The sequence below is a fragment of the Blennius ocellaris genome (genome assembly GCF_963422515.1).
Source record: "Blennius ocellaris genome assembly, chromosome: 4".
Lineage (NCBI taxonomy): Eukaryota > Metazoa > Chordata > Actinopteri > Blenniiformes > Blenniidae > Blennius > Blennius ocellaris.
Window position 1 is genome coordinate 12,622,904 of NC_137653.1, and position 25,054 is coordinate 12,647,957.

Below are 25,054 nucleotides of genomic sequence, written 5' to 3' on the forward strand. Positions count from 1 at the left end.
ATCTTAATGTTTTCTTGTGATAAACCCTTAGATAACTGTTAATATAATAAGACATACCTAATTAATCATTTACAACAGTGCATTTTCAAAAGCGTTATTATCGTATCTTCAGCACGTGACTTTATTTAGCCCACCACTCATTTAAATGACTTCTGAGGCAAAATCGTGTCATTAGACAGTTCAATCTATTTGGATGATTTTTGCAAAGTGTAGAAATTGAGTCTTTAAATTGAGTATTTAACTTCAATTTCTTATGTCTTTACTCTATGAGATATAACACAATGCTAAGAGCTGGAAGTGAACAGCCGCCATGAAGACCGTCAAGGGAACCTCAAACATGGCCGTGCGTGACCCCGTCCATTGGAACAACTTGCCTGGATGCTTTTGAGGGTTTTCTGACACGGACGTCAGTGAAGATGTAATCAAGATCGACCTAAAATATGAAATTTTTTTTTTTTTTTCCACATTTTTCTCTTTAATAAAACAGCAATATTAACTTCCTGCAAACTGCATATAAACTTTGACATGCCAGGTAATTTGACACTGTGGATGGTAAGCAGTTCTACAATAGTGAGTATGAAAGAGCATTTGTGGGAAGATAAACATTTTCTACATTGTTGGATCAATATGGTGTGAGCAGACCCCCCCACCGCCCCACCCCCCCGCCCCATCAACTGTTCAATATATTTGTAACAAAAAGTGAAAAAGTAAAAACGTTGTCTAAAAGCCTCAACACGAGAATGGGATGCGACTCAAACCGGGCGTGACGTTGAGCTGATACGACATATCTGCACTGTGTTTCTGACAACAAAATGGCAGTTTACTGATTCTTTTTGTCATTAATGAAACGTTAACCCATGCCAGCTAAATGCATCTCAGTGCACATATGAGAACATGCACGAGCACATAACATTCATGGGGGAAGAAAGAAAGAAAAAAAAAAAACTTTGTTCCTTTCAAATATACTATAGCTTCAACGTGAAGATTACAGCAAACATGGTCGGCATTTTCAGCCGTCAGTTGTTCCTCTTAGTCTTTGTAATTCATGTATCATAAATACTTAGAAAAAGACCATCCGAAGATTTCTTGCAAGGGACTCAGTTTTTGGTGACAACAATGTCAGTGGCGATTGATCACCAACACCAGCATGTCTGTGGACGATGAGATGTCTGTTGTTGCTTAGCAAGAAGAGGATTTCTGTTCTTTTGCTCTGTGAACACCTTCCACCTCCACCGTGAGCCAGGCCACGTCGACTCCTCCAATAAAAAGTGCCAATGATTTGTCCTCGAAAGCTCCGTGATAAAACTCAGAGGGAACAAGTGCAGCGGTTCTACTTCTCCTTCAGTCTCCGGGTCCTTTATTTTTGCGGTGAATGAGCTGACCTGGCTTGTTCCCTCTGGTGTGAATCCCGTTTTTTTTAGCTGGGCAGCAGCCACGGCTCCACAAAGTCCCACTGCTTCCACAGGACGAACAGCAGCAAGGTCAGCAGGACGGTGGCGGCCACCCGGGCTCGGGTCTTCATCAGCGGCGTGATGAAGTTGGCCAGCGTGGAAACGAAGACCAGCAGCACAGCCATGAGGGCCAGGATGACATTGATGAGTTTCCCCAGCAGAGCCCGAGCGTTGGCGTTCTCCACCCCCTCCAACTGGACCACTTGCTGCTGCTGTTGCTGCAACTCCAGCTTTGTGATGCGCGTCAGGCAGGACTCAACGGCCTCCTGCATACACAACAAGAAATACCGAATATCATAAAGTCATCATAAACCTTTCTCCTAGTTATATTCTCATCGATTTACTAACTAACTTGTAGTTTCAAGAATTTGAAAAGGCTGTTGGACGGTTTGATTTGAACATGATGTCAGCGTTTTCATAAATAGTAACAATCCTGTAGAATCTGGTGTCATAAACATTTTGTTCCTTCACTGCAAAGGTCCCACTAACATTATGTTAAAATAATGATCTAGTGCAAACTAAACGTGTCACTGTGCGACACAAAGCTTGGCATAACACCCGTTCCTAAAATAAAAGGACGTATGAGTTGATGACTGCAGGAAGTAGCAGCAAAGCAATAGATTACAAACTACCAATATGCAGACTCCAGCAGCTCTGTCACTGTAGGAATCTTCATGGAAACGTCAGTATTTGTAACCGTGTTTTAAAACCCACAATAAACAATGAGTTACTGTCTTGCTCCTGCTAAAAAGTACTTGTGAATCCCAAAGGAGGTGTGAGTGTGGAGAAATGAACAGGCCTTTGTAGGACTGCGGAAAATCTCCACGAACCCTGCCAGTATTTTCACCTGAATGTCTCGAGCTCTCTCGTACGACTGGTAGGCGACTTTCTCCTCCATGCTGGCGAGCTCCTGCTTCAGGTTAGTCATCTCATTCTGGTGCAGCTCGGTCAGGTCGTTCAGCTGCTCCTCAAGTCGCTCATATCTGAAAAGGCAGCACAACAAGGACACGATGACCAGGAGAAGGCTGATTTCGTGCAGTGTTTTTGCACATTTTGCCTGTGCACACAGAGCTGTTGTGTGCCCATGCTATTGTAATATCTGTAATATCTTCAGTCTGACTCTCCAGAGGAGTGATATAGCGGTGTGGCTGTGAGCTCTACCTGTATCTCTCCTCTTGCAGGCACTGCGTCATGTAGGAGTAGTCGCTCTGCAGCTGGCCCTTCATGTCCTCGATAGCGTCCTCCATGTGTGCCTGGCTGGCCTTGATCTCCTGCAGGCCCTCCAGTAGAGAGTCCCACGAGCTGTGCATGTGATGGTGATGATGGTGGTGCCCGTCCAGTCGGGGGCTCCCCATGGTGGTCCCTAGCATGCCCCCTCCTCCCCCCGCCCCACCGGAATTGCTGCCCGCCCCCGAGGCGGACGAGGCGGAGGAGCACTCGTCGTCACTGCCGTACTTTGGGCTCGAGACCAGAGTGGCACTTCCACTCAGGGCGCGAGGTGTTGGGGCGTCTTCAGAGTGTCCCCCGACTCCGTCCTCGAGCGAGTCCTTTAGGTGAGCAATGTTATCAGCGCTGCCAAATTTGTTTCGGATCAGACTGGCAAACTCTCTTGGCTTGGAGACCACGGCCGTGTGAGTCAGGGCGGTCACTCCACCTTTGACTCCTTCAACTACTCCTCCTCCAAAACCACTTATCCCAGCACGGACATTAGCGCCTACGTCCTTTAGTCCTTGTTGCATGTCCCGCAGGACATCCTTCGGTTGGCGGGCTGGCCCATTCTGTACAGAAGGAAGAGAAACGGTGAAGCAGGAGGACAGTGATCCAGTCTCAGGGACAAGTATTCTTTGAAGAGAGAGGAGGAAAGCGGGCCCTGCAGAGAATTAGGTGAGACACGGGATGATGCATTGGTTTGGTGATGCATTCAAGTACTCAGAGAGTCACCGGTCTATTTTTGGACACAACTGTTCTCACATAGATAACGCACTTGTGCAAGTCACTCATGAGATAATTACTGAAAGCAGCTCCGCTCACACACGTTCACTTACCTGCTCTATCTCTTTTAGCTTCTTGTGGTAGTGCTCGAGTTTCTTGTGCAAGTGTGCGATAGTCTGTGCGGACTTTTGGTTCTTCTTCTCGAACACCTGCTTGATTCTGGACGCCTGCTGTTTGTCTGCGTTGTGGGCTAACTTCAGGTACTCCGCGACGTTGTCGTCACGGGCCTCCTGCTCCACGCGGATCTGCTCAGTGACCTTCAGGATCTTCTGCTGCAGGTGGTCCAGAGCGGCGCGCGTTCGCTGTGGTTCCCCGGCCCCTGAACACTCTGCCCCCATGACCCCCGACGACGTTGCACCCGCTCCATCTGTGCTGATGTTGCTGTCTGAGCCTCCATGACTGGTAGTGGAGGGTAGGCCTAGAGTTGCCACCTCGCTCTTGTCCAGCTGACGGGAAGGGGGAGAGTAAATCAGTGTATTCGAATTTAACGCTCACAGTGATACTGAACATATTGACATGCACATCTGCATGTGTTAACTGAAGTGCTCCTAGGTTATGCAACCCAAGTGTTTCAATACACTTCTTCACACAATCTTGTTGACAACAAGAACATTTGGTTTTGTTTTTAATCAGCAATTTGAGAAGGACTTGGTTTCAGGTGGAATCACAATTGTGGTTTCCTTGTAATAAATGTAAACACACAATTGTAGTAAATAATGTAAAATGTAGGGTTTGATGAACAATTTATTTGTATAATGTTACATGATCTCAACACCACTACTTGAATTCTGGGAAATAACATGCCCGGATAATTTTAATAGATGTTAAAGTAAAAGTATGAACAATGAGCAAATAAATGGATCTTCAGAGGAAGTGTTTAAAATTAGCTACTTTCTAGCTCCGGTGCTTGTGCTTATAATTGATTTGGAAGAGAGATCACAGACCACAAAGAAAGGCCATCATGCATTAATTAGATGACATATAATCACACCGCTTCCTTCCCAGCACAGACACAGAAACTCAGCTCACACACAACTTACTGTAAAACATGATGGACATGAAGATTTAACACAGTGGCGGCAAGTTCAGCTAGACAGTCATAGTAATGGCAATAAAATGTACAGATTCTACGTGAATCCCTTGTTTCTGACTCTGGTCTTGGTTAAAACATATGTCTGACCTCTCCTCTATGAAAATACAATATTAAGAGGGTATAATCCCTTTTCGACAATGGGTCTGACAGGTCAGCGATCCATGAGGGGATTCCCTAGTTAGTATGATTTCTATATGTGCAGAGGGGCAGATGGTGGGATTGTTAACGACTGTCTGCCTGACGTCAAAACACTGTAATCAGACCCCACCAACATGAGGCTCAGGCAGACACATGACACCAAACATCTTATAGCGCCGCTCTAATTTCTCCAGGCGGGACGAGGATTTATTTGTAGTTTATTTGCGTGACAGTTGTGAAATGAGCACAGGCTAGCCTTGCTATTCTGAATCAACCGACGCGATGCACAGCAGGCAGTCACTTTTTTTTCAAAGTCGGTTACAATCCCATTGTAACTAAGAGTAAAAAAAGAAGAAAAAAAAAGAAAGAAAGACAACTGCAGTCCCCTGTGATTAATCACTTCCTGATCCTATTAGGAAATGTGCCATGCATTTGAGGCAGATTAGCGTTTGGATATAGGAGGAGTTCGGGGATGCAATTTCAAGCGTCACATATTGACAAATACAGACACACAAAATACAACACAGAGCGGCACACAGCAATGGCTGCACTAATACTCTGCGCTCGCGGTGTGTTAGTTAAAAGCAGGCAGAGGGATATTGTGGATGAATTCGGGCTCCTGAAGGTCAGGATGGAAGCGGGGCTGTGGTGAGGATGGGGATGGCAGATGTCTGTGGCAATGAAAACAAGAGGACGGGGGTATGCCTGAGCCACGTTCGCTTGGCATGAGACACACACTGACTGTGGCATGAGCGACGGCTGATGGATGTCAACAAGCGTGGATGCGAACACATGAGGATGAGACACAAGCAGCACAGCGATAAATTAAATCAGAAACGTTACCATACTGCTTTAATCCAATTTGTGCAGTGCCATTGCAAGTCTGTGTTCGAGGCCCATCCTCCCCCTCCACCTCCTCCTCCTCCTCCTCCTCCACCTCCTCCTCCTCCTCCACCACCACCTCCTCCTCCTCCTCCCTCCTCCTTTCCCCCTATGCTCACTAAGGAGGGGGCCCCCTCATCAAATGTCTTCTCCCTCAGCCGCAGCCTGGCTGACTATCTGACTCTGGATCCTAATGCTCCATTGTTAATGCCATAGATATCTGCATCCTCCCACTCTCCCTCTCTCTCCCTCTCTCCCTCTCTGACGCTCTGATCTATTTCCCTCTGCCTCTCTCCTTTGTGTCATATGTACCCTCCGCCTTCCACTGCCTCACTGCTCCATCTCTCCCTGCTCCCTCTCTCTCTCTCTCTCTCTCTCTCTTTCTCTCTCTCTCTCCGTATCTCGCTCCCTCCCTCAGTGTGCATGCAAATGCTAGCAGTCCTGCCCTATAATGGATGTGGGAGCTCAGGGACAGATGATGGAGGGGGAATGGGCGGGGGATGGGAGAGCTTAGCGCAGGCGTGCAGGTGCCCCTGTGCTGCTGAGGCCAGAGGAGGGAGGCGGCAGAGTCAGAGGGATGGAGGGAGGGTGGGAGGGAGAGGCAGGGAGGAAGGGAGGGAGAGGCAGGGAGGGGGGGAGGGGTAGGCAGGGAGGGAGGGAGGGAGAGGCAGGGAGGGAGGGAGGGAGGGAGGGAGGACACTCTCGAGGCCCCGCATCCCCTAAACCCTGAAATGCAAGCACACACACACCCAGCGTGCGCTGATGTGGGACCTGAACTGATGTGCTGCCAAAGCACACAGTGTCTCCGAGCACTCGCTCTTAATTTGCCTTCATCACAAAGGATTTGAAAAAGTGCCGAGTCAGAACAACAAAAGCCTTTTTTGAGAAACTAAATGCTGCTTGAATAACATCACGTTCCTCTGTGTCGTGTGTGTGTGTGTGTGTGTGTGTGTGTGTAGGGATGGCCGGTGATGAAAACAAGCTTCCTCATCACTCTTCAAAACAAAACCTGAAGTAACTTTCAAGGAGGAACTGAAACCTCAGCAGAAAAAAAAAATTAATAAATAAATAGTCCAGGCTCACAACGTCTTAACTGCATGGGTGGAGGAAAAATCCAGAGCCTTCACATAATTAAAAGTACCTGAAAAACAGTCAGGCACTCCTCCCTAATACACAAAACGTTTCACAATGACGTAAAGATTTCTTTTGTGCGCTGGTTGATCCCGACCGATGCATGAATGTGCTTCGATTAGCTGTATGTAGTAGAGCTCTTGTTTATTAATTTTTTTGTTCTTGTTGTTGTTGTTATAGGTTGTTGTGATGCAAATGCATTAAAAGGTTTAAGTCGGTAGGTCTTTAAATAGAAAAGGTCTGCAGATGTGGTTGGGCATTGAAGCTCATTCTTTTTATTTGAAATTCAGAAAAAAAAAAGTCATATTCATAGTTGATTATACAAACATAGGTTCTGTAAATTGCTATTCAATCTCTATTGGACTGTGAAACACACACCTCATATCTCTTTGGTCAGCCTCTTACTGATAAAATGTCCAAAGTCCCAGCCGTCTCCCCCAAGGCTCTGTCCTCCGTCCCATCGTCTTCAGTTTCTCGCTGTGTGGATGACTCAGCTCTGCTGTTCCACCTAAAATGTGTTATAGGGACTCAGTTTTCTCCTTAATATGGATGAAATGCTTCAGTGATTAGCATTAATAAGAGTGACTGGGTTTATCACATGGCCGAGGACAAGAACAGCAGCATAATGCGACAAGACAATAACGACAACCAAAGCAGCAAATTGTTTATATATATTTTTTTATTATTTGAAATTGGATTCCTAGAAATAATTAACAAAAATTAAGATTTACACGAGGCATATTGTCTCACAATAAATAAAGATAGATCTTTTCATTTGCAGCTTTTAACATAAAACTAAACGTAGGACCTGTGTCTCTAAGCAGAAGTGCATTCGTTGTTCGGGGTTAATTGCTTAGTGTTGTATTTGCGGCAGTGAACATTTCAAAGCAGTCAGTTCGATAAGGATTATCATCACAGTGACCTTGTTTGACACCAGATTACCCATAGCAGCAAGATTTGCCAACATAGACATAAATACGTGTCATGACTCAACATACTTTTAGTTTTTTTTAGGCAGATAAAAGCACATTGCTTGTTAAAATGCACTGTACTTCCAAATAGAAGGAAATCAAGGGAACTGCTTTTAGCTTACTAATACTACTTGTTTTTCTTTTTTTTTGTTTTTGAGAACACGTTATGCTGATTGTCCCTTAAGGAGCTTCAAATAGTCAGAAAGGCACTTAATAGAGGGTGCTTTGTATGCCCCCCCCATGGGGTTTATGTGCAACACTGCAGTCTTTTCAATAACTGTGCTACTTAACAATCCTTTGTTAAACTCTATAGATAAATCTCTGATATATATTTGTGTCTCTACATACAAGTGCTCCAAAGCACGGTGCTACACTCTTATCCTACATTGTCTGGTGCTGCTCACATGTTAAATTCTGGAGAGGTCATCTGTGTAGATGATGCTTGGAAGATGAATTAACATACAGTAGATGTAGAAAAAAATTTTTTTTAAATGGATGGCACAGGACATAACGATGGCACTTCTGTCGTTCATATCTAAGCAAAGCAACTGCATGTTCAAGATGTCAGATCTCTTCAAGCATTCTCCTATTAGTATGTACATGATGGTAGATAATGCATGATTGTACAACTGGATATATAAAGTAAAATACACTTTGGAGAGTTTTAAAAAAATACAATAAAAAAGACTCCCAGCCCTTGCAATACATGTATAAAAAAAACAAAACAAAACATAGAAAAGAACACAATAGTGGAACAAAGATGCCAAAGAGCTTCTTCCATTTCTCTACCATTTTCAGTTATTCCTGCACTCGTTAACAGTGTGACTTCAGGTTCAAGTGTGTCCAGTTATATGTGTTCGGCGGCCGTGTCTCTGCACTGCGAGGCAAGCGGCCGTGTTTTCAGCTCTGTGAGATGTACAGTAGGAAATGCGAGGCAACACTTTGGCAACCCCTTGATCCAAATGAGTATAAAAAAATCCACTGATTCAAGAGATTACTGTTAATCTCCTCTGCTCAAATGTCCCCTTCTTACCACTGGGAAAAGCGCCAGCCCCTCTCAAAGTGAGTACAGTAGCCTAATTAACCGTATGGTGATGACATGTCGTTGTGTCCCCTTCTGTTTTCAGATGATTGGCGAGTGTTTGTGCTGAGTCTGTGCAGAACACTGGATTCCTGAGATAGGTCCTGGTAATGTGGTTATCAGGGAATGTTGGCACCTCCGCAGGGTATCACTCGCCGGATTTGCACGGCATCCAAACGACTCTTCTTTTAGACTGATAGAAATCTGTAGGGATGAAGAACAGGGAATTTAGCTCCATGGAATTACACATGATCTGCCAAGTCTCCTCATTAACCACAAGCTTCATGTAAATACCTGTGATGTTCGTCTGTTTCCTCTTCAGCCCTTTGTTTTCATTCTTCTCGGGTGTTTTCTCCACGTTCTCCAGGTTGAACGCACGCCTGTTCGGAGTACCGGGAATGTTCTCCTTCTGGCTCCGTGACGAATCCGCCCTTCCTCCTTTGGGTGTGCCCGACTTCTTCGATGATCTCTGACGGCCCACCTGTCCCTGACCCAGCCTGCGCGGTCTGTAGAGCAGGGGTACCTTGGCGCCCGGGACACGCTCCCATTGGAAGTCGCTGCTCTCCAGGGGCTTGTCCGACCTGAAGTCGAAGCCCCAGCGTCGCGTGGCCTCCTCCAGGTCTTTACGCAGGGCGGCCCGGTACTCCACCCGCAGCTGCTCGCTGTCCACCGGACCGAACAGGCTTCGTCGGGCAGGGCCATTGCCCAAGGCTCCCAGGATCCGCTTGTTGGTAGTCATTTCCTTACACTGAGGGAAACACACATCACACCTCTGGTTAGACAAAGAGATACGCCGCCTGCATCAGTGATGACCATCATCCAGTTTGTGACATTGACATCAACTTAAAAAAAACAAAAACAAAAAAAACCATCTGAAACCCCATCATAACAGCTTTCTATATATTGGCAGCTTGAAATTCTTCCATAAATTAAAGATGTGCAAGTGTCTCCCAGGAAACGCAACACTAACCTTCTCTTGAACACGCACACACAAAACAGAATGGAATCTGTATCAAGTTCAAAGAATCAAAGAAATCAATTTCAAGTTTGTAATATTTGATATAAGAAGAGGCTTACCATTGTCGTGACCAGTTAAATTCTCCTCAGACTACAGACTGACTGTTTTGACACTGCTAGGAGACTTATAAAGCAGCCAGTGACTCACTTGAGCCCTCCTGCGTGAATCAGTGGTAGTGGAAACATGTCCGGACATAATCTCGGGCAGACATGTGAGGACAAGTCCTTCAACTCCCAGAGCAACGAGACCGGTTGCAGAAGCGGACAGTCGCCACCGGGTGGCAGTATAACACCACCCACTATTTCACCAAAGAGACGCTCAAACAAGAAGAGGAATCCACTTTTCCTTGTACTTCTACTTGTTTCGCAAACTGCGGGTGTGTTTGTAACTACGTCCCCTCGAGGGTCAAACAAACACTTGACTTGGAGGTGCTTCGGGAAGGAATCGGCTGCGTCTCGGGAGAATAAATGAGCCATTAACGGTCATCCGGGAAGGGGCTGGGCAGAATTCCCAGGATTTCCATTTCGTGGAACAATCACGAGGACAAATTCTTCCCAGCCCTCCCTAATTATACAGCCACGGCAGGGCAGTGGGTGAGGTGTTTTTTTTCCCGTTTTTTTTCCATCTTGTAAGAAGCTGCACTTATTTCACTATCAGAATGGAGCAGAGGGACATACAGACAGGGATTGTGGTTTAGAGCAAGGCTGGAGGTGCAAACTTAACTTCAGAGATATTACACCCATCAAAACATTCGTTTGTAGTCAGCTCAAATTTCTCATAAAGCATGTGTGGATTAACATCTGGCAGTCTGCAATCTCAACAAACAGCAGTTTAAGTAGTTAATTTGAAGAATACTAACACTGCTACTAATGGTTGAATAGATGGAATTGATCTTATAACCTTCAAGAACAATATTGTTTAATTAAATGAGCGAATATATGTCTTTCGAAATTCAACAAGTGCAAATGGGGGCTCTTTTGGTTAACAATGATTGAAATAAATTAAGAGTTCATCTGGTGGAACGTGAGACTGGTGAGTCTTAATACAGGACCTGCAGTTCAAGGGTCAGGGGATCTTTCTATCGTGGGAGAAATCTGATCCAATGAGGTCGAATTAAGGAAAACTGAATATATTGTGAATTATGTCGCCTCAAAAAAAATGGGGGGGAAAATGGGGGGTTGAACCCCCAACATGCCCCCTCTCCATCCCTTTTTTTGTTTTGTTTTTTTGTTTCTTGCCTCTGTGCCTCCTCCCTCCTCTCAGGATAGGCCGCAGCAGGGCAGGGAGGGGCGATTCAAGGCTGTGGCGGGAGAAAGGAGTCACGCACGAGGAGCCGGCTCTGCGGGACCCGGCCCACTTACTACAGGGCTCCACGTGAGACCCGAGCTCGTGTCAAGTCAAACCGGGCTGTCACTGGTCTGCAGACGCACTCAATGACACTCACACACACACACACACACACACACACACACACACACACACACACACACACACACACACACACACACACACACACACACACACACACACACACACACAAATACCTTCACAAAACTCCTTAAGAAGTTTTGAAGTGTTTGATTTAAAAAAAAAATTTATAAACAGCAAACTGCTCAACCACATTAATAGTCATTATAAAACCTTTTAACAATCCCCAGACGTGTATTTAGGAAAAGTATAAGTAACTTAAAATATAGTATTTGGTGCTATGAAAGGTCTATTACAGATTTTTATAGACAGGTGTTCGTAGAGTTGCATTGAAAAGTACAAAAGAAAGAATTAAACTCTACATAAAATATATGTTTTACTTACATTTCAGTCTTGTCCAGCTGATGTTCCCTCAGGTTCACAGATGTGGGATGAACAGTTTGTTTATCGCTCGAGTTTTTCCAAGACAAGTTTCACAAACAAGAAGTGAAATACAAATAAAAGTCTGATTCGGGTGTTGTTCAGTCGAACTCCTCGAACTGATTAAAAACAACAAACAAACTAGTGAAAGGGACAAAACAACGAGCGCTCCTTGATCGTTCCTCCAAGTCTCCTCTCAGACGTGCTCGCGACTCGCGGGCCTCAACTTTTATGAACTCCAGTGGGCGGGGCTAAGCTCGTCCCGTGCAGGGGCGGGGCTTCGAGGGGACAGACGTGGATTTCTCCCCATAAAAACACATGAGCACACGTGAAGGTTTGGCTCGTGTCGGAAATCCCTGCTCTCCTTCTCAGTGCGCATGCCCGAGAAATTGTGAAGAGGCCCACGAGCTCGGATATCTCACCCTCCTCATCACCCTCCCTCCTTCTCTCCACTCTCCTCCTCCTCTTCCTCACCCTCCCTCCTTCTCTCCACTCTCCACTCTCCTCCTCTTCCTCACCCTCCCTCCTTCTCTCCACTCTCCTCCTCCTCCTCCTCTTCCTCACCCTCCCTCCTTCTCTCCACTCTCCTACTCTTCATCACAGCAGCACATTTTTTCATGTCTTTCAGATCAGTTGAGGGTAACGTAGATCCGGGCAGTACACACACATACTCACACTTGTGCACTGATGTTCACATTTAATTATGTTTCTAAAATGTGCAATTTGATGTCTTACACCTCTATATATATAACTATATATAATTTATGTTGTGACAGGAGTAATAGTGACCTGATGAGGGATACAGCTGTAGGTTGAGTTGGTTTGGAGAGGAGAGATTAATTATTGACATGCAGGAGGATCAGAACTGACCTGAACCATCAATGTCTGAAAAAAAAGGACTTTAAATGCAATTCTTACAATTAAAATGTTACAACAGTATCAAAAATAGAAGAAGCCAGAATGCATTCCTTCTCAGAGCATCTTATAATAGTATTGGATTATTGCTCTCACTGATACCACATCAGGCTGATCATGTCTGAAGGAGCAAATTCTGGTTATTATGAGTCAATTATATTGTATTTTCAGAATAGCCCACGGAATTCTCACTGCACAGGATCAGCATGTCAAATAAAGGCAGCTATTATTCTGGCATATTATTGCCAAAATAGAGCCGCATGGCTCCTAGATATTTGTCATTGCAGATAATAGTTTATACTCCCTGTTGCTCTCACCACATGACCTCTGTTAAATAATTTAACCTGAGCAGATGGTTTAAGTTTAATTAAGTTAACCATATAATAATGACTTTTCAGATTAAAACCTTTTGAGTTACACATTTGACACCAGCCTCATCTAACAGTTTAATGAACCTTTCAGTAACTGTTTGACCGAGACCGTTGTTACGGTTTTCAAAGCCTCTTAAAATGTAATTATTGAGGGTAAAATCTGCTTATTTCAGGAACGAGTCAGTCAGCCATGAGGCAGCCCGCATGTTTTCCAGCCCCATCCCACTGCCCCTTCAGCCCAGTTCTCAGACGTCCATAACAAGAGTCCCAACTGTAGGGTGTCGTACGTAAAGGCCTGACTGAGTTCGTACCACAGTGAGTCCTTTGTTCAGTAGGTGACAGACAGGACACCAGAGAAACACACACACGTTACACAGCAGTCCACCCACAAAGGGTTGATCAACTGTGCACAGCCAGTGCAGATATGTAGTGGAGTTAATGAGCAATAAGCAAATGTACACAATGCCTGTGTGCAGTTGGGGAGTGAGCAGCAGCTGTGTGCTTCAGCGGAGACCTCAACATTGGAGCTGCTGAGTCGGCGCTTTATTATCAGCTGCACAGTGCAGAAGGTCTCTGCTTGAACCTCGTCGTTTTTTTTTTTGTCTCCCTCATTATGGGCTTCAACTTATTCAGGCTTTTGTTCTGTACCCGCTGCAAAATGCAAAAAACAGTCACTTAGTTAATTATTAAATAAGTGAATGTTGATTCTTATCGACTTTATGAGCTGACATTATGGTTTTTACGCAATGGTGGTATGCGGCAAAAGAAAAAGATAAAATAAATAAGACAACAAAGAAATTGTGGGATGAAATAATGTGTTTTTGGCACATTGCATTGAGGTTTTCTCTGCACGTTATGTTATATACTTTTCAACACTCGCAGTAGCAGGAAACCTCAATGGACCAGTGAGCAAAACATATGCAATCCTATAAACTGCACCGTTTCATGGGCGAAAATCTGACCGGTCCATCATGGCCTCGATTTAGCCCTAATATAACAGTTGAAATTGGGGTGTTATCGGACGGCCTAATAACACCCCAATTTCAACATATACATTTGGGCTATTTTGTCGTTTCTCCTTTGAATTTCCAGCCAAATATAGACGATAAAGTGACGTCTTATTAAGGAGGTTTTAAATGTCTTTTGAACCGTTTTTTTTTTTTTTTTTGCTGGGGTGCCATGGATTAACCCAGATTTGGGCCAGAGGTATAATCCTAATTAAAGATGTCAACTGAATAGTGTGGAAGAGTTCATGTGAGATGCCCCCCCCCCCCCCCCCCCCCCCCCCCCCCCAAAAAAAGAAACAAAAACCACATGCTGCCTGCTCAAAAGCAACATTTTAGTGAACATGGAATTTACTTAAATATATAATGGGTCAAAACGTGATTTGTGATCTGCTACATGAAACGTTCCGGCTTTGAGACAACAACCGGCTATAAGTGCAAAAACACAGTACTTGACTAATAGCTGGTAATTACCAGGCAATAAATTGAGCATGTCCCCGAGGTTGAGTTCAGACTGACAAAAGTCTTGTGTAAATAAGACACCGCCCTCTTAATCATGAACAAAGCAAATTGAATTGACACACTGGGCGGTTCTGTAAAATGTGTCAAACCTGGCTCACGTTTTCATAAAACACCAGTGATGAATGACTCTAGAAAATGAAGGCAGTTATATCCGTTTCTTTTACTTGAATATCTTGACGATGACTGGATGAAAGTAGATGTAAGTCTAAAAGCATATATGGGATTAATGTGCAAAATAAGCATGATTGTTTTAGCCTGGATCAAAATCTTGTTTGGTATAAATATCTGAAGTTGTACCATCACTCTATCAGCTGGAACTTCTCCGATCTCTGACCATTTTAACCCTCATGACTGCTGCTGAATGAAAGATTCTAGAAGAGCAGGTTCAGAAATCGTCAGCTCTTTTTATCACAACCCAACATACCACAGCCTCAGACCCACCAACCCCCCCCCCCCCCTGCTGTGATCTTGCTGCTGTGCTACCACATGATCTTATGACATTATACGTGGAACAGCGGTGGTTTTAGTTTTTGTGCTTTTTGGTCCAAAATTAGGAAAATGTACACTGAATTGTTAATTCCGTTGAAAAACCTTAAATTATTACCAAGTCAGATAAGAAATAGTTGTTTGAGGTTTCCAGTGTACTATATTCTCAAGTGATCACATATCTAACAAACACACATGAATCACTGTTTTAATTGGAAAAGAAAAAAAAAAAAAAGGTGAGACATAAATCTGGTTAGGGTTATCTCAGAACCAGTCTGCAGACAGTGAGAACAAGATAACAAATCCAACTGAACCACGTGGTTCAACTTATCTGGAACTTATTATATTAAAGTAGCAAACTATATATAAAAAAGCCAATATGATCACATTATTTATCATATTTTTCAACATGTATATCAAAGATATTTCAGAAATATATGGTGAAACAATCTAAAAATAGATTAAAAAAAATGTTTTTTTTGTACACAAGTCACCGTCACTTTCTGCGCCGTGGGCGCCAAAGGACCAAAAGACACACGGGCTCCGGGGTTACATACCAGTGGGTGGGAATTTCTCACCGGATTCCCGGGCTGAGTGAAAGAAACACTCGTCTCCGTGGACGCCGTGAGTCACCGCCTCGGTGATGTCACGGGGGGCATGAATAACTCGCGGGAAAGCGCGCGCAGATTTGAGCAATCCGCTGTGTGTGGAGGAAGCCGCTTCACGTGGACCGAGAGCGTGAACCGGGAGGATCGTGGGAGCTGTGGGGTGGGGCGGAGCCCGCGTACACACACACACACACACACACACACACACACACACACACACACACACACACACACATACACACACACACAGCTGTACATTTATGAGTGAAATAAAACAGCTTTATTTGGTCTGCCCGCAAAGCCTTAATTAACCATGCAACTCTATTACTTGCTTACTATTACTATTACTTGCTTACTATTAGTTACTATTACTAACTCCTACTTGTGCAAACACTTGGGGGGTTTGCAGGTTTACAGAGAGAAAACGGGCTCCACTTTGCCCACACATGTGGCGAGGCTTATCAGTGGCACAAGGACAGCATTTTTTAGATGGCCTTTTGACTCATCAGTGTTGGAAAAAGAGTTAAACTTTAAGTCAAGTGCACTACATAACGACTCATATAACACTGCATTCAAAAGGGAAGGAGGGAAATTGACAGGACAGGGTCAGAGACCAGTCAGGCCTCCTCCGTATGCACTGCAAATGGGCATTAATGTTTTAATGGGCACAGATTTTGCATGGAGGGTTAATCTCAGGAGAAAAGCTCATTTAAGGGTTTTGTTCCTCGAGACACTTTTGAATGAGTGCAGATCCGAAAGGCTCCAACAATGAGCCGCATCTGCAACGCTTACAGGCTTCAGGCTCACATCTGAATCGATTACGTTTTATCACTCCAGAGATTTTCCTTTTATTTTTCATTTTATTTAATATCATCTCAGGGTGGTTTCAGGGAAGAAATATTTTATTAATCTACATCATTAAGATTAATTAAGAATAGGGGTAGGGCTGGATAAGCAAGTTGCTTTTTCCTACTCCTTTTCTGCCGAGAAATATACATTATTATTGATACAATTGTTATGATTATTAAAAAATTACATTTTGTCATTATTAGTACTTAACATTATTGTTGTATTGTCTTTTATTTGTAAAATGTTCGAAATACAAATACTATACCATCTTTGGTGGAACAGTGGTTAGCGCTCAACGGTCGTAGGTTCAAGTACGGCCCGGGGCCTCTCTATGTGGAGCTCACGTGTTCCCTCCATGTACCATACCGTACACATATTTCATGCACATTAAAAGCAATTATAGTTTGTCATGTAGCTTGAGGCACGAGTGATCCATCAATCTTCTTTCCCGTTTAGTCCGTCTGGGGTCACGACGGCAGAGGAGCCCTGAAATATAATCTCTCCAGCAGCCAGTCCAGGGCCGACCTCCGGGCCTCCTCCCAATCGGATGTGCCTGGTGAACCTCTGGGAGGCGACCAGGAGGCGTCCTTATCAGATGCCCGAACCACAACAACTGGCTCCTCTCGATGTGGAGGGGTAGCGGCTCAACTTTGGTACGACTGAATCATATCTAGTCTCGAAGAAAACAACACTCCTGACTGAACAGATCATCTTGAATAACCTTGAATACCAGAGATGTGCTGAATCAGTAGAAAACAAAACAAGCTCACCTCTCTATAGTCCCCTGCTGATTAATTTCTACCGGTCAGCCACAAAAGGGCATTATGACTTATTACTGCACTGTGTGATTTAGCACTGGAGGCGAGAACAGGAAGGTGTGGCAGCAAACATCAGGGAAGCTTGCTGGATTATCAAGAGCTCCATCCACCTGGACTACACTACACCTTCCTTTGGACAAATCATTTCTAGGTCATCAACAAACATAAACATCTTCTAACTTGCTTCGGCACCCTGAATATGAATGTCAGGTGCAAAAACTGTTCTCATTTGCATCACTCAATCACGAGAATTAGTTCGGGCTTTTTTTTTTTTTAAATTGAGTTTGGATGGGCACCCACAAGATAATAAACCTTTTGTTAAAATGTTTATTCAATCCCTACATTGTACGGTGGCCCAGAAGGGCCAACAACACACAAACAAAAGTCACAACACAACAACAAAAGCCACAATGTAAGGGCGCAGCGGTCGGAGAGCAATCGCTGTTTCCGGGGGACCATATTTTCTGACGGACTTGGGACCGGAGGGGACAACAGTTTCTGACATTAAGGAGTTTAATGAGACGTAAGTAAAGTACTGTTACATGATTGTCATTATGCGTTTTCAGATATCAGCAATGTTGATCACTGTGTTGAAATTGCCATAACGTTGTGTGTGTGTGCTCTTTCATCCATTATTTGGTTCCGTCAGAAAATATGGTCCCCTGGAAACAAAGCCTGTTCTTCCGGACGGAGTATTGGGAGAATTTAATGAAGCGTAAGTAAATTGATTTGAATTGAAATATTTTATTGTCACGGTTAGAAAAAACAGTCCATATTAAAAGTCTTTGATTCCAACATGATTTAAATCATTATCCCAGGAGCAATGCTCTCTCACTTTACATTATACCCAATTAATTCAACTACATTACTTTAATTGCACCTAAAGTACTAGTACTGTTGCATGATTAATGTTATGTGTTTTCAGATATCAGCAATGTTGATATTATACATTTGTTCTGCCATCCATACTTTATGGTTAACAGTACTAGTACTTTATGGGCAACTAATATAATAAAAGTCATCAACATTGCTGATATCTGAAAATGCATGACGACATTAATCATGCAACAATACTTTACTTACGCGCCATTAAACTCTTAATATCAGAAACTGCTGTCCCCTCCGGTCCCAAGCCCGTCAGACAATATGGTCCCCCGGAAACAGCAACTGTTATCCGACCGCTGCGCCCTTACGTTGTGGCTTTTGTTGGGTGTGTTGTGTTGGCCCTTTCGGGCCAACGTAACATTATAACTACAGGACAGCTAGTGTGACTATCAACTATGACCGAGTGCCCTCTGGTGGGAAAACTACTACAATCAATATTGGTGAAACAAAAGGAAAAAAAATACAAAAACATACTAGGCAAAGGTTTTTTTGTTTTGATTTTTTAACCAATCCAACTGGTTTCTTTTATTGAGAGACAATTTCACAAAATGTCAGACTACACAGTACATTCATCAACACAAACCAAAGCCCAGAGAGTAACTAGTGAACTGGAATGCTGGGTGGCACAACTTCTTCAGGACCGAGTAGACGTGGCTCGAGGTGAGATGCGATACATGTGCACGCCCACTCAACATATATGAAAATGACTATGACTAAAGAAGGGGAGGGACACTAAAATGTTTGATTGTTTAAAAGAAAAAAAGAAATAACACCCAAAAATGGCCAAATGGCCATGTGTTGTCCATCGTGTGAAACGGTAGAAACTGCACGGGCTGTAAAACCGTTTCGACGCTGCTCCCTTTACACCTGACGGACTTTCCTCTATTTTCGATCGTTGGACCTGGAACGGCTGCGAGAACGAAGCGGAACAGAACAAAAAATAAGATCAGTCAAAATCCTCAGTTTGGAAGCACTTTGCGCAGGAACACGTCAAAACCAACCAGAGAGGCGGCTGCATGAATGGCTGGATCGTGTCTCTGTACTTTATATTTAGATGGCTCATTAGTTTATCTTTTACCTTCTGGATCGAGAGAAGGAGCGTGAAGGTTTGTGGTTCCTGTCCCTGGAGAGGGACCTCTCTCTCCTCCTGTCTCTGGAGAAAGACCTAATAAGAGGACAAGAGAAAAGAAAAAATCATCGTGAATTTACATTATTAACTCCACAAAAAACAACAACAATCCTGCTGCTTCATTTCAGTTTTGTCTAAACGTAGAAGATATTTTACCTGCTACGACTGCGGCTGAAGCTCCGCCTGCGTGGAGATCTGCACAGGAGAAACACGCGCGTGTTACGAACAAAGACAGATGAAGTGAGCACCCTGTATCTTGCTTCCTTTTCTTACACTGGGTTCCATCAGCACAACCTTTCGTCTAACTCAATAACTTTAAGAAAATAGAAGTCAAAGATTGTGTTTTGGCTGCACTTTTCCCTCACCTCAACCAGAAAATAGAAGTCACACAATGGACACCTGTCCCACAGCACCACTTCTATCCATAAATTAACTTAAAAAAAAAAAATCGTAATTTCAATTGGTTGAGTAGAACAGGCATATTACATTACAAAAGCAAAATAGATGTCATGGAGCTTATTAAAAAGAATGGTGCTAACTAGCAGCATGTTTCTTTCAAAAGATTGACCATGTGTACGGTGGACTGACTCTGGTGTTCTAAACACACAGAAACCACCATCTGCATGAAGCTGTTCTACTGTGAATAAGAAAAAAATATACACCAATGGAGACTGGCAAGAGGAACTGGAAGTTTTAACTGGTGTGACTTTGTAATCCTGCACAAAAGGTTCAAATCATCAAAATCTCTGGAATAATAAAAAAAGTTCCAGGTATTTTTTTTGTTTTATGTTGGACCATTCCTCTTTGAAAACAAACGTCTATAGAATATGGTGGAGGACAAAATGACAAGCTTATGATTTCAAATATAGAAAGAAAACCTCTCAAACCAGCTGTCTCTTTCACTTTCAAAACTGTAATCAGCAGTGTACTGAATGAAGCAGGAAAACTTACTAGTATTTTTGGTTTTCAACAAGCTAGATATGACGAAAGGGTGGCAGACTGTCGGCCGGGTAGGAAGATTTGGCTGAATAGGAGTGGTCAGATGCTGCAAGGTGATTAGGTGGCAGGCAGATGGGGGCTGGCTGTGGCTTTTTTTCCTGCTTTAATTGGTTAGCCGAAGGCTGCTGCTGGTAGGTTGTAGACTTTTGGGTACGTAATACGCTGATTGGTCGGGAATGAGAGGTGGGCCGCTGCCGTTTGGATTAAGGTTGAAGGAGGAGGAGGTTGAGAACGGCATGCTGAGGAACCAATGGGCTGGTGCAACCTGACGACTGGCCATGCCTGGGTCATGTGACAGCACCAGCCAAGCTGATTGGGGCACGATGGTCAGCAGTCACATGATGCTGAAAGAGGACTAGTTGATTGACTCAGAGGGTGGTGAGAAGAGGCATGGTGGTGGCTCTGCAACGGGTTTCATTCTTATTAATATAGATGGAAAATAAAAAGCATCCTCAAACAAAAAGAAAGAATTGCATTACATTCCCCCCAATACAACCTTTTCGACATAGGAACTGCTACAATTGTGTAACATGCCAATGTTGCCACTGTAAAGCAGTTAAAAAGGTAGAAATTTAGACTGTTCACAAAGAACGTAACACTTAGAAAACATCTACTGGTGCCTATAGGTTAGTTATGCCATTGTTAGATGCACTTTGCATACCTACATCTTAAATTATGAATTCCCATTTGTTTGACTCCTTACAGAAAATAACTAATAATGTCAATGAAGATGAAATAGCAACAGTCACAAATGCATAATCAGCAGAAAAGATCACAGAGTCTAATAATGCCTAGACTGGCACAGCATAAGCAAATACCAAGATACATACTGTGGATGAGAGAGTGCAAACTTGTCATAGAACAGGATTAAAGTAAAACATGGATCAAAATTATTCATCTACAGGCCAATCGTGAACTATAACATGTAGGTCACCTTCGCCTGGGCGGTGGGCTACGGCGCCTGTAGTCTTCTCGATCTCGAGGCCGTCTACCCCAAGACGAGGGCGCGCCACGGCTGCGGCTGCGCTTCTCCCCATTGGACAGCTCCACTCGCACTCGGCAACCACAGAGTGTCCTTCAAAACAACCGGTCACGTCAGCCACAGGGAGGTAAGAGAAAGACAAGTCCGGCATCTGCGCTTTTGAACGGCGAGGACCAAAGCTCGTTTCAGAGCCGCCTACCTTCCATCGAGCTCACGCACGGCATCGGTTGCATCCCTGGGATCCTCAAACTCTACAAACGCGAAACCCGGCGGGTTCCTGGCTACCCAGACACTGCGCAGAGGTCCATAGTAGCCAAAAGATCGCTCTAACTCTGTTTTGTTCCCATTGTTGCCCAAGTTTCCAACATATACTTTGCAGTCAAGGGGACAGTCCCGATGCATGACTGAATCTGCAAATATTTAAAAGGAAAAGCACAGATGGTCATTAAAACTGCAAAAAAACAACACCTTCAAAAACAAAGACCATGCATCATTACATTTCCCATTAGCATATAGAAGCAACAGGTCTCTGAAGAGCCTTATCAGACTAAACACAGGACAGTGTTAATGTGAAACCTTTAGTAATAACATTACTTCTCCATTTCTGATTCAATTAGTTCTGAAAGGGGCTTTTGTAGTATACAATACAATTCATGATTAAACAGTCTCAAAACACACAATAGGGATTATTCTATAGGATTTATAGGAAAACAGAAAGATTCCAAGAACAATCTGCAAACATTTATTTTAAAAAGGTGAGAAGCTAGAAATCTCCAATTCGAGGCACCAATTAAGAAAGGGTCTCAATACATTTTTTTTCTCACCAAAATGATTCTGACCGGATCAAACAAATCCAAATGGATGATTTATTTCCAAATGGTTCAATGTTGCTTAAAAAACAACAAAAAAGTTTAAAACTGCCCATCGTGCAAATGCATTAAAGGCTTCAGAAAATTTACCAATGACGACAAGCAACGAGTAAACGTGAAACTATGTATCAAATGAGGCTATTTTGTATAAAAACACGTTTACTCTTCGTAATTCAAGATGAACATCAGCTTTGTGTGAAGCTCAACTGAACATGTAAAATGTTTAGACTCAACGTTTAACCGGTCAAAACCCATTTATTACCCCAGATTAAAGCCCCAATTTAATATTTATGTAATAATTCTTATATGTCGTCGACATTTCATCGATTATGAATTTGTACAATTAATTATCACATCTTCAAGAACGACTGAAGAAAGCTTGGCCCACTTCCCTTGCTTGAATTAGCATCCCATGCTAAGTCAAGCTATCAAAACGTGCAACTCCCCGACGATAGGGAGCGCCGGGGACACCACAGATTGAACCCATGAGCAAATCACTCAACAATGAGAATAAAGCATGATATGAAGTTGTGTTTTACCTACGATGCTGGCCATTAGCTGGTGTTTCGAGGCTAGCTGTAGCTAACGGCGCTACATGAAAGAAGCTAAAATGGCTGTCTTCGTCCTGAGGCCTACTTTCAGGCTGCAGAACAACGGCCGACGCTAAGCAATGCACTTAACGGCCACGGCAACTCCTTAAATCCACTTAGACACCGGAACTCGAAGACAGATAAGCAATTAAATACAGTATGAAATATTTTTCACAAACACTACCGTATTAGACGTTGTAAATTGGAGCTCTAACAATCAGCGTTCGTCCCGCTCGTTTCTTCCACCTGAACGTCGACGGAAAATGGCGAGGCGGAAAATACGTCTGTGACAAGGATGCAGTCCCGAGGGGGCGGGGTAAACTAACATGCCATATAAAAAGGCCTTCTGTGTCTTTCTACCAGACAGATTCACAAATTCTGTATTTTGGAAAGATCACAAGTAAAATGTATAACGTGGTATGGATCCGCAAATATTCCGAATTTTGCTAAAAAAAGGAAAAGACTCACGAATCGCTGTACCCGGAGGCTAAAACGAGCGCACACTATGAAGGCACGCGCAGGAAACTGCACTACTCTGACCGGCCACACAATGGAACTCTCCGTGGTTGTGGCGCTATTTCCACATTTCTGACGTTGGTGCGATAAGTATGATTCCCCTCGGAACCATTTACTCGAAGGAAAAGAAAAGAAAAGCGTTGGGAAACAACAAAAGCTGAAGAAGAGTTAGCAATTTATTTATATTTTTATAAATTAACCAGACAAGCAGATGCACTCGACCACGCTGATGGTGGTATGACACATGAATCAATATGTTTACTGAATAGTACTGATCAAACATGTACTTCACACACGGAAAATAGTAAAATGGAAGATAAATTACTTTCTAAGCATGCTCTGGGTGTACAAATCATTTTAATACTTTACCCCCGCCCCTCATCTAATTTTATCAAGATGGTTTGAAGCCAACACCAGACTGCATGACAGCCATTTTAGTCAGGTTTTGAACAGATGGCTGCAGTGCACACCACGCTCCTGTTGAGCCGAGATGGTTGAGTGAACAAGAAGTATCAGTGCACGAGACAGCAGCCACAGGGACATTCAAAGACTGAGATAGTAGGAACGAAAAACTTGTGAAATCATAACTGAGCTTACATGCCAAAAACCAACTCTGCCATTTGCTGTCACCTACTGAAATGTTAGATCATTAAATTTTGTTTACAAAACACAAACACTGATAATCTGTTTTCATGTACCAGAACCATATATGCCATGTGCAGCTTCTTATGCATATCATATATTGTTTCAAGAGCACCTATACTGGTCGACACAGTTTTTCTTAAACTAATGAATGCCTGGTACTAAAGAATTAATGGTACTAAAAAATGCATGAAGACAAAGGTCAAGGATAATAAAACAAAAACGGTTAGGTGACCTTGTGTAAGTTTTGCATTACAGTGGAATCATTCATCTTGCTTGCCCTCTATGGTGTATAGACAAAATAAAAAAAAATTGAGATTAATGATTTACTCCCAAATATAATACACATACGTTGACAAAATATACACACCTGGGCTAGCATACAAATAAGAAAAAAATTAAATATAGGCAAGAAAATGAGTGCAGTAAGAAGTTAAATATAAAAGTCAAAAGTAAACCCTGATATGTGCAATATACCCCATAAGGGTGCAATATATAATACAGTCTAACTTCAGCACAAACTGTAATTGTTCATGGATTTGTAATGCACATTAAAATCCCACTGATGTCAGATGAAAGAGCACAAACAGAAGACTTGACATATAAACATTTAGAGATTCAAATTTGCAGAATCTATTGATGAAACATATCTTTTATATTAATATCTATCTAAACAAACAGGTGGTGGAGGTCTCACTGCCGGGGTGAGGTCGAGGAGCACTTGAACCACCTTCCCTTCCAGTGCTAGAGCCAGATGAGTGGCTGCTTCCTCATCACTCCATCCACTGTGCAGCATCACAAGCTGGACTTGAGAAAGGTATGGAGCCAGCAGCATTGTCCCGTTGTATCTGAGCAACTTCCCGGATGCCCTGGGTGCAGCCACAGGCAACGATGGGCTTGGTGTGGTCAACAACGGCAGCAGTCCATCTGCAGTGGCAGCAGCATTGACACTGTGAAGAGAACCCAGCAGCTCTCCTTGCACCAACTGCAGTATCCCTCCCGGCCTCCAGGGGGTGATGATGCCGTTACGCACTGGATCCATCAAGTAGGTCTTCTCCCACCGGTAGCGTCGGTCTGGCTGCACTCCCCCTCCTCGCCACCAGAGGATTCTCGAAGCTGTGGGACGTCATCCCTCAACACAGATTCTCCCAATCACTTGTGAGTAATCTGCAGTTCTCTTGCCAGCCACTACGGGGCCGAGTAGCTGCAGACCGTCTTATTCTGCCCCCAGCTGACAAATTTCTTCTTTTCTTCCTTCGACCGT

The 25,054-nt window shown here is 43.5% G+C and overlaps 3 protein-coding genes across 4 annotated transcripts; all 3 read right to left on the reverse strand.

Annotated features, from left to right (window-relative positions):
* Positions 1 to 1,417: 1,417 nt before the first annotated feature.
* Positions 1,418 to 3,953, reverse strand: tmcc2 (transmembrane and coiled-coil domain family 2; the record flags this gene model as incomplete). The annotated part of the gene is made up of 5 exons (XM_080495426.1): positions 1,418 to 1,717; positions 2,299 to 2,434; positions 2,613 to 3,229; positions 3,497 to 3,889; positions 3,939 to 3,953. The coding sequence occupies 5 exons, from the start codon at positions 3,951 to 3,953 to the stop codon at positions 1,418 to 1,420; spliced, it is 1,461 nt and encodes a 486-aa protein (XP_080351552.1).
* A 3,476-nt stretch (positions 3,954 to 7,429) lies between these two features.
* cdkn1a (cyclin dependent kinase inhibitor 1A) lies at positions 7,430 to 9,881 on the reverse strand. Its single transcript, XM_080494626.1, has 3 exons — positions 9,817 to 9,881; positions 9,034 to 9,487; positions 7,430 to 8,943 (listed from the first exon to the last, which is right to left on the reverse strand). The coding sequence occupies exons 1-3, from the start codon at positions 9,817 to 9,819 to the stop codon at positions 8,888 to 8,890; spliced, it is 513 nt and encodes a 170-aa protein (XP_080350752.1). The 5' UTR covers positions 9,820 to 9,881; the 3' UTR covers positions 7,430 to 8,887.
* Positions 9,882 to 18,559: 8,678 nt separating this feature from the next.
* Positions 18,560 to 22,989, reverse strand: srsf3b (serine and arginine rich splicing factor 3b). 2 transcript variants are annotated; one of them, XM_080494912.1, is made up of 6 exons: positions 22,582 to 22,989; positions 21,373 to 21,583; positions 21,126 to 21,266; positions 19,349 to 19,387; positions 19,142 to 19,228; positions 18,560 to 18,973 (listed from the first exon to the last, which is right to left on the reverse strand). In XM_080494912.1, the coding sequence occupies exons 1-6, from the start codon at positions 22,595 to 22,597 to the stop codon at positions 18,946 to 18,948; spliced, it is 522 nt and encodes a 173-aa protein (XP_080351038.1). In that variant the 5' UTR covers positions 22,598 to 22,989; the 3' UTR covers positions 18,560 to 18,945. The 2 variants fall into 2 exon arrangements, with proteins under 2 accessions (XP_080351038.1, XP_080351039.1); XM_080494913.1 differs by having other exon boundaries at positions 22,817 to 22,988.
* Positions 22,990 to 25,054: the final 2,065 nt, after the last annotated feature.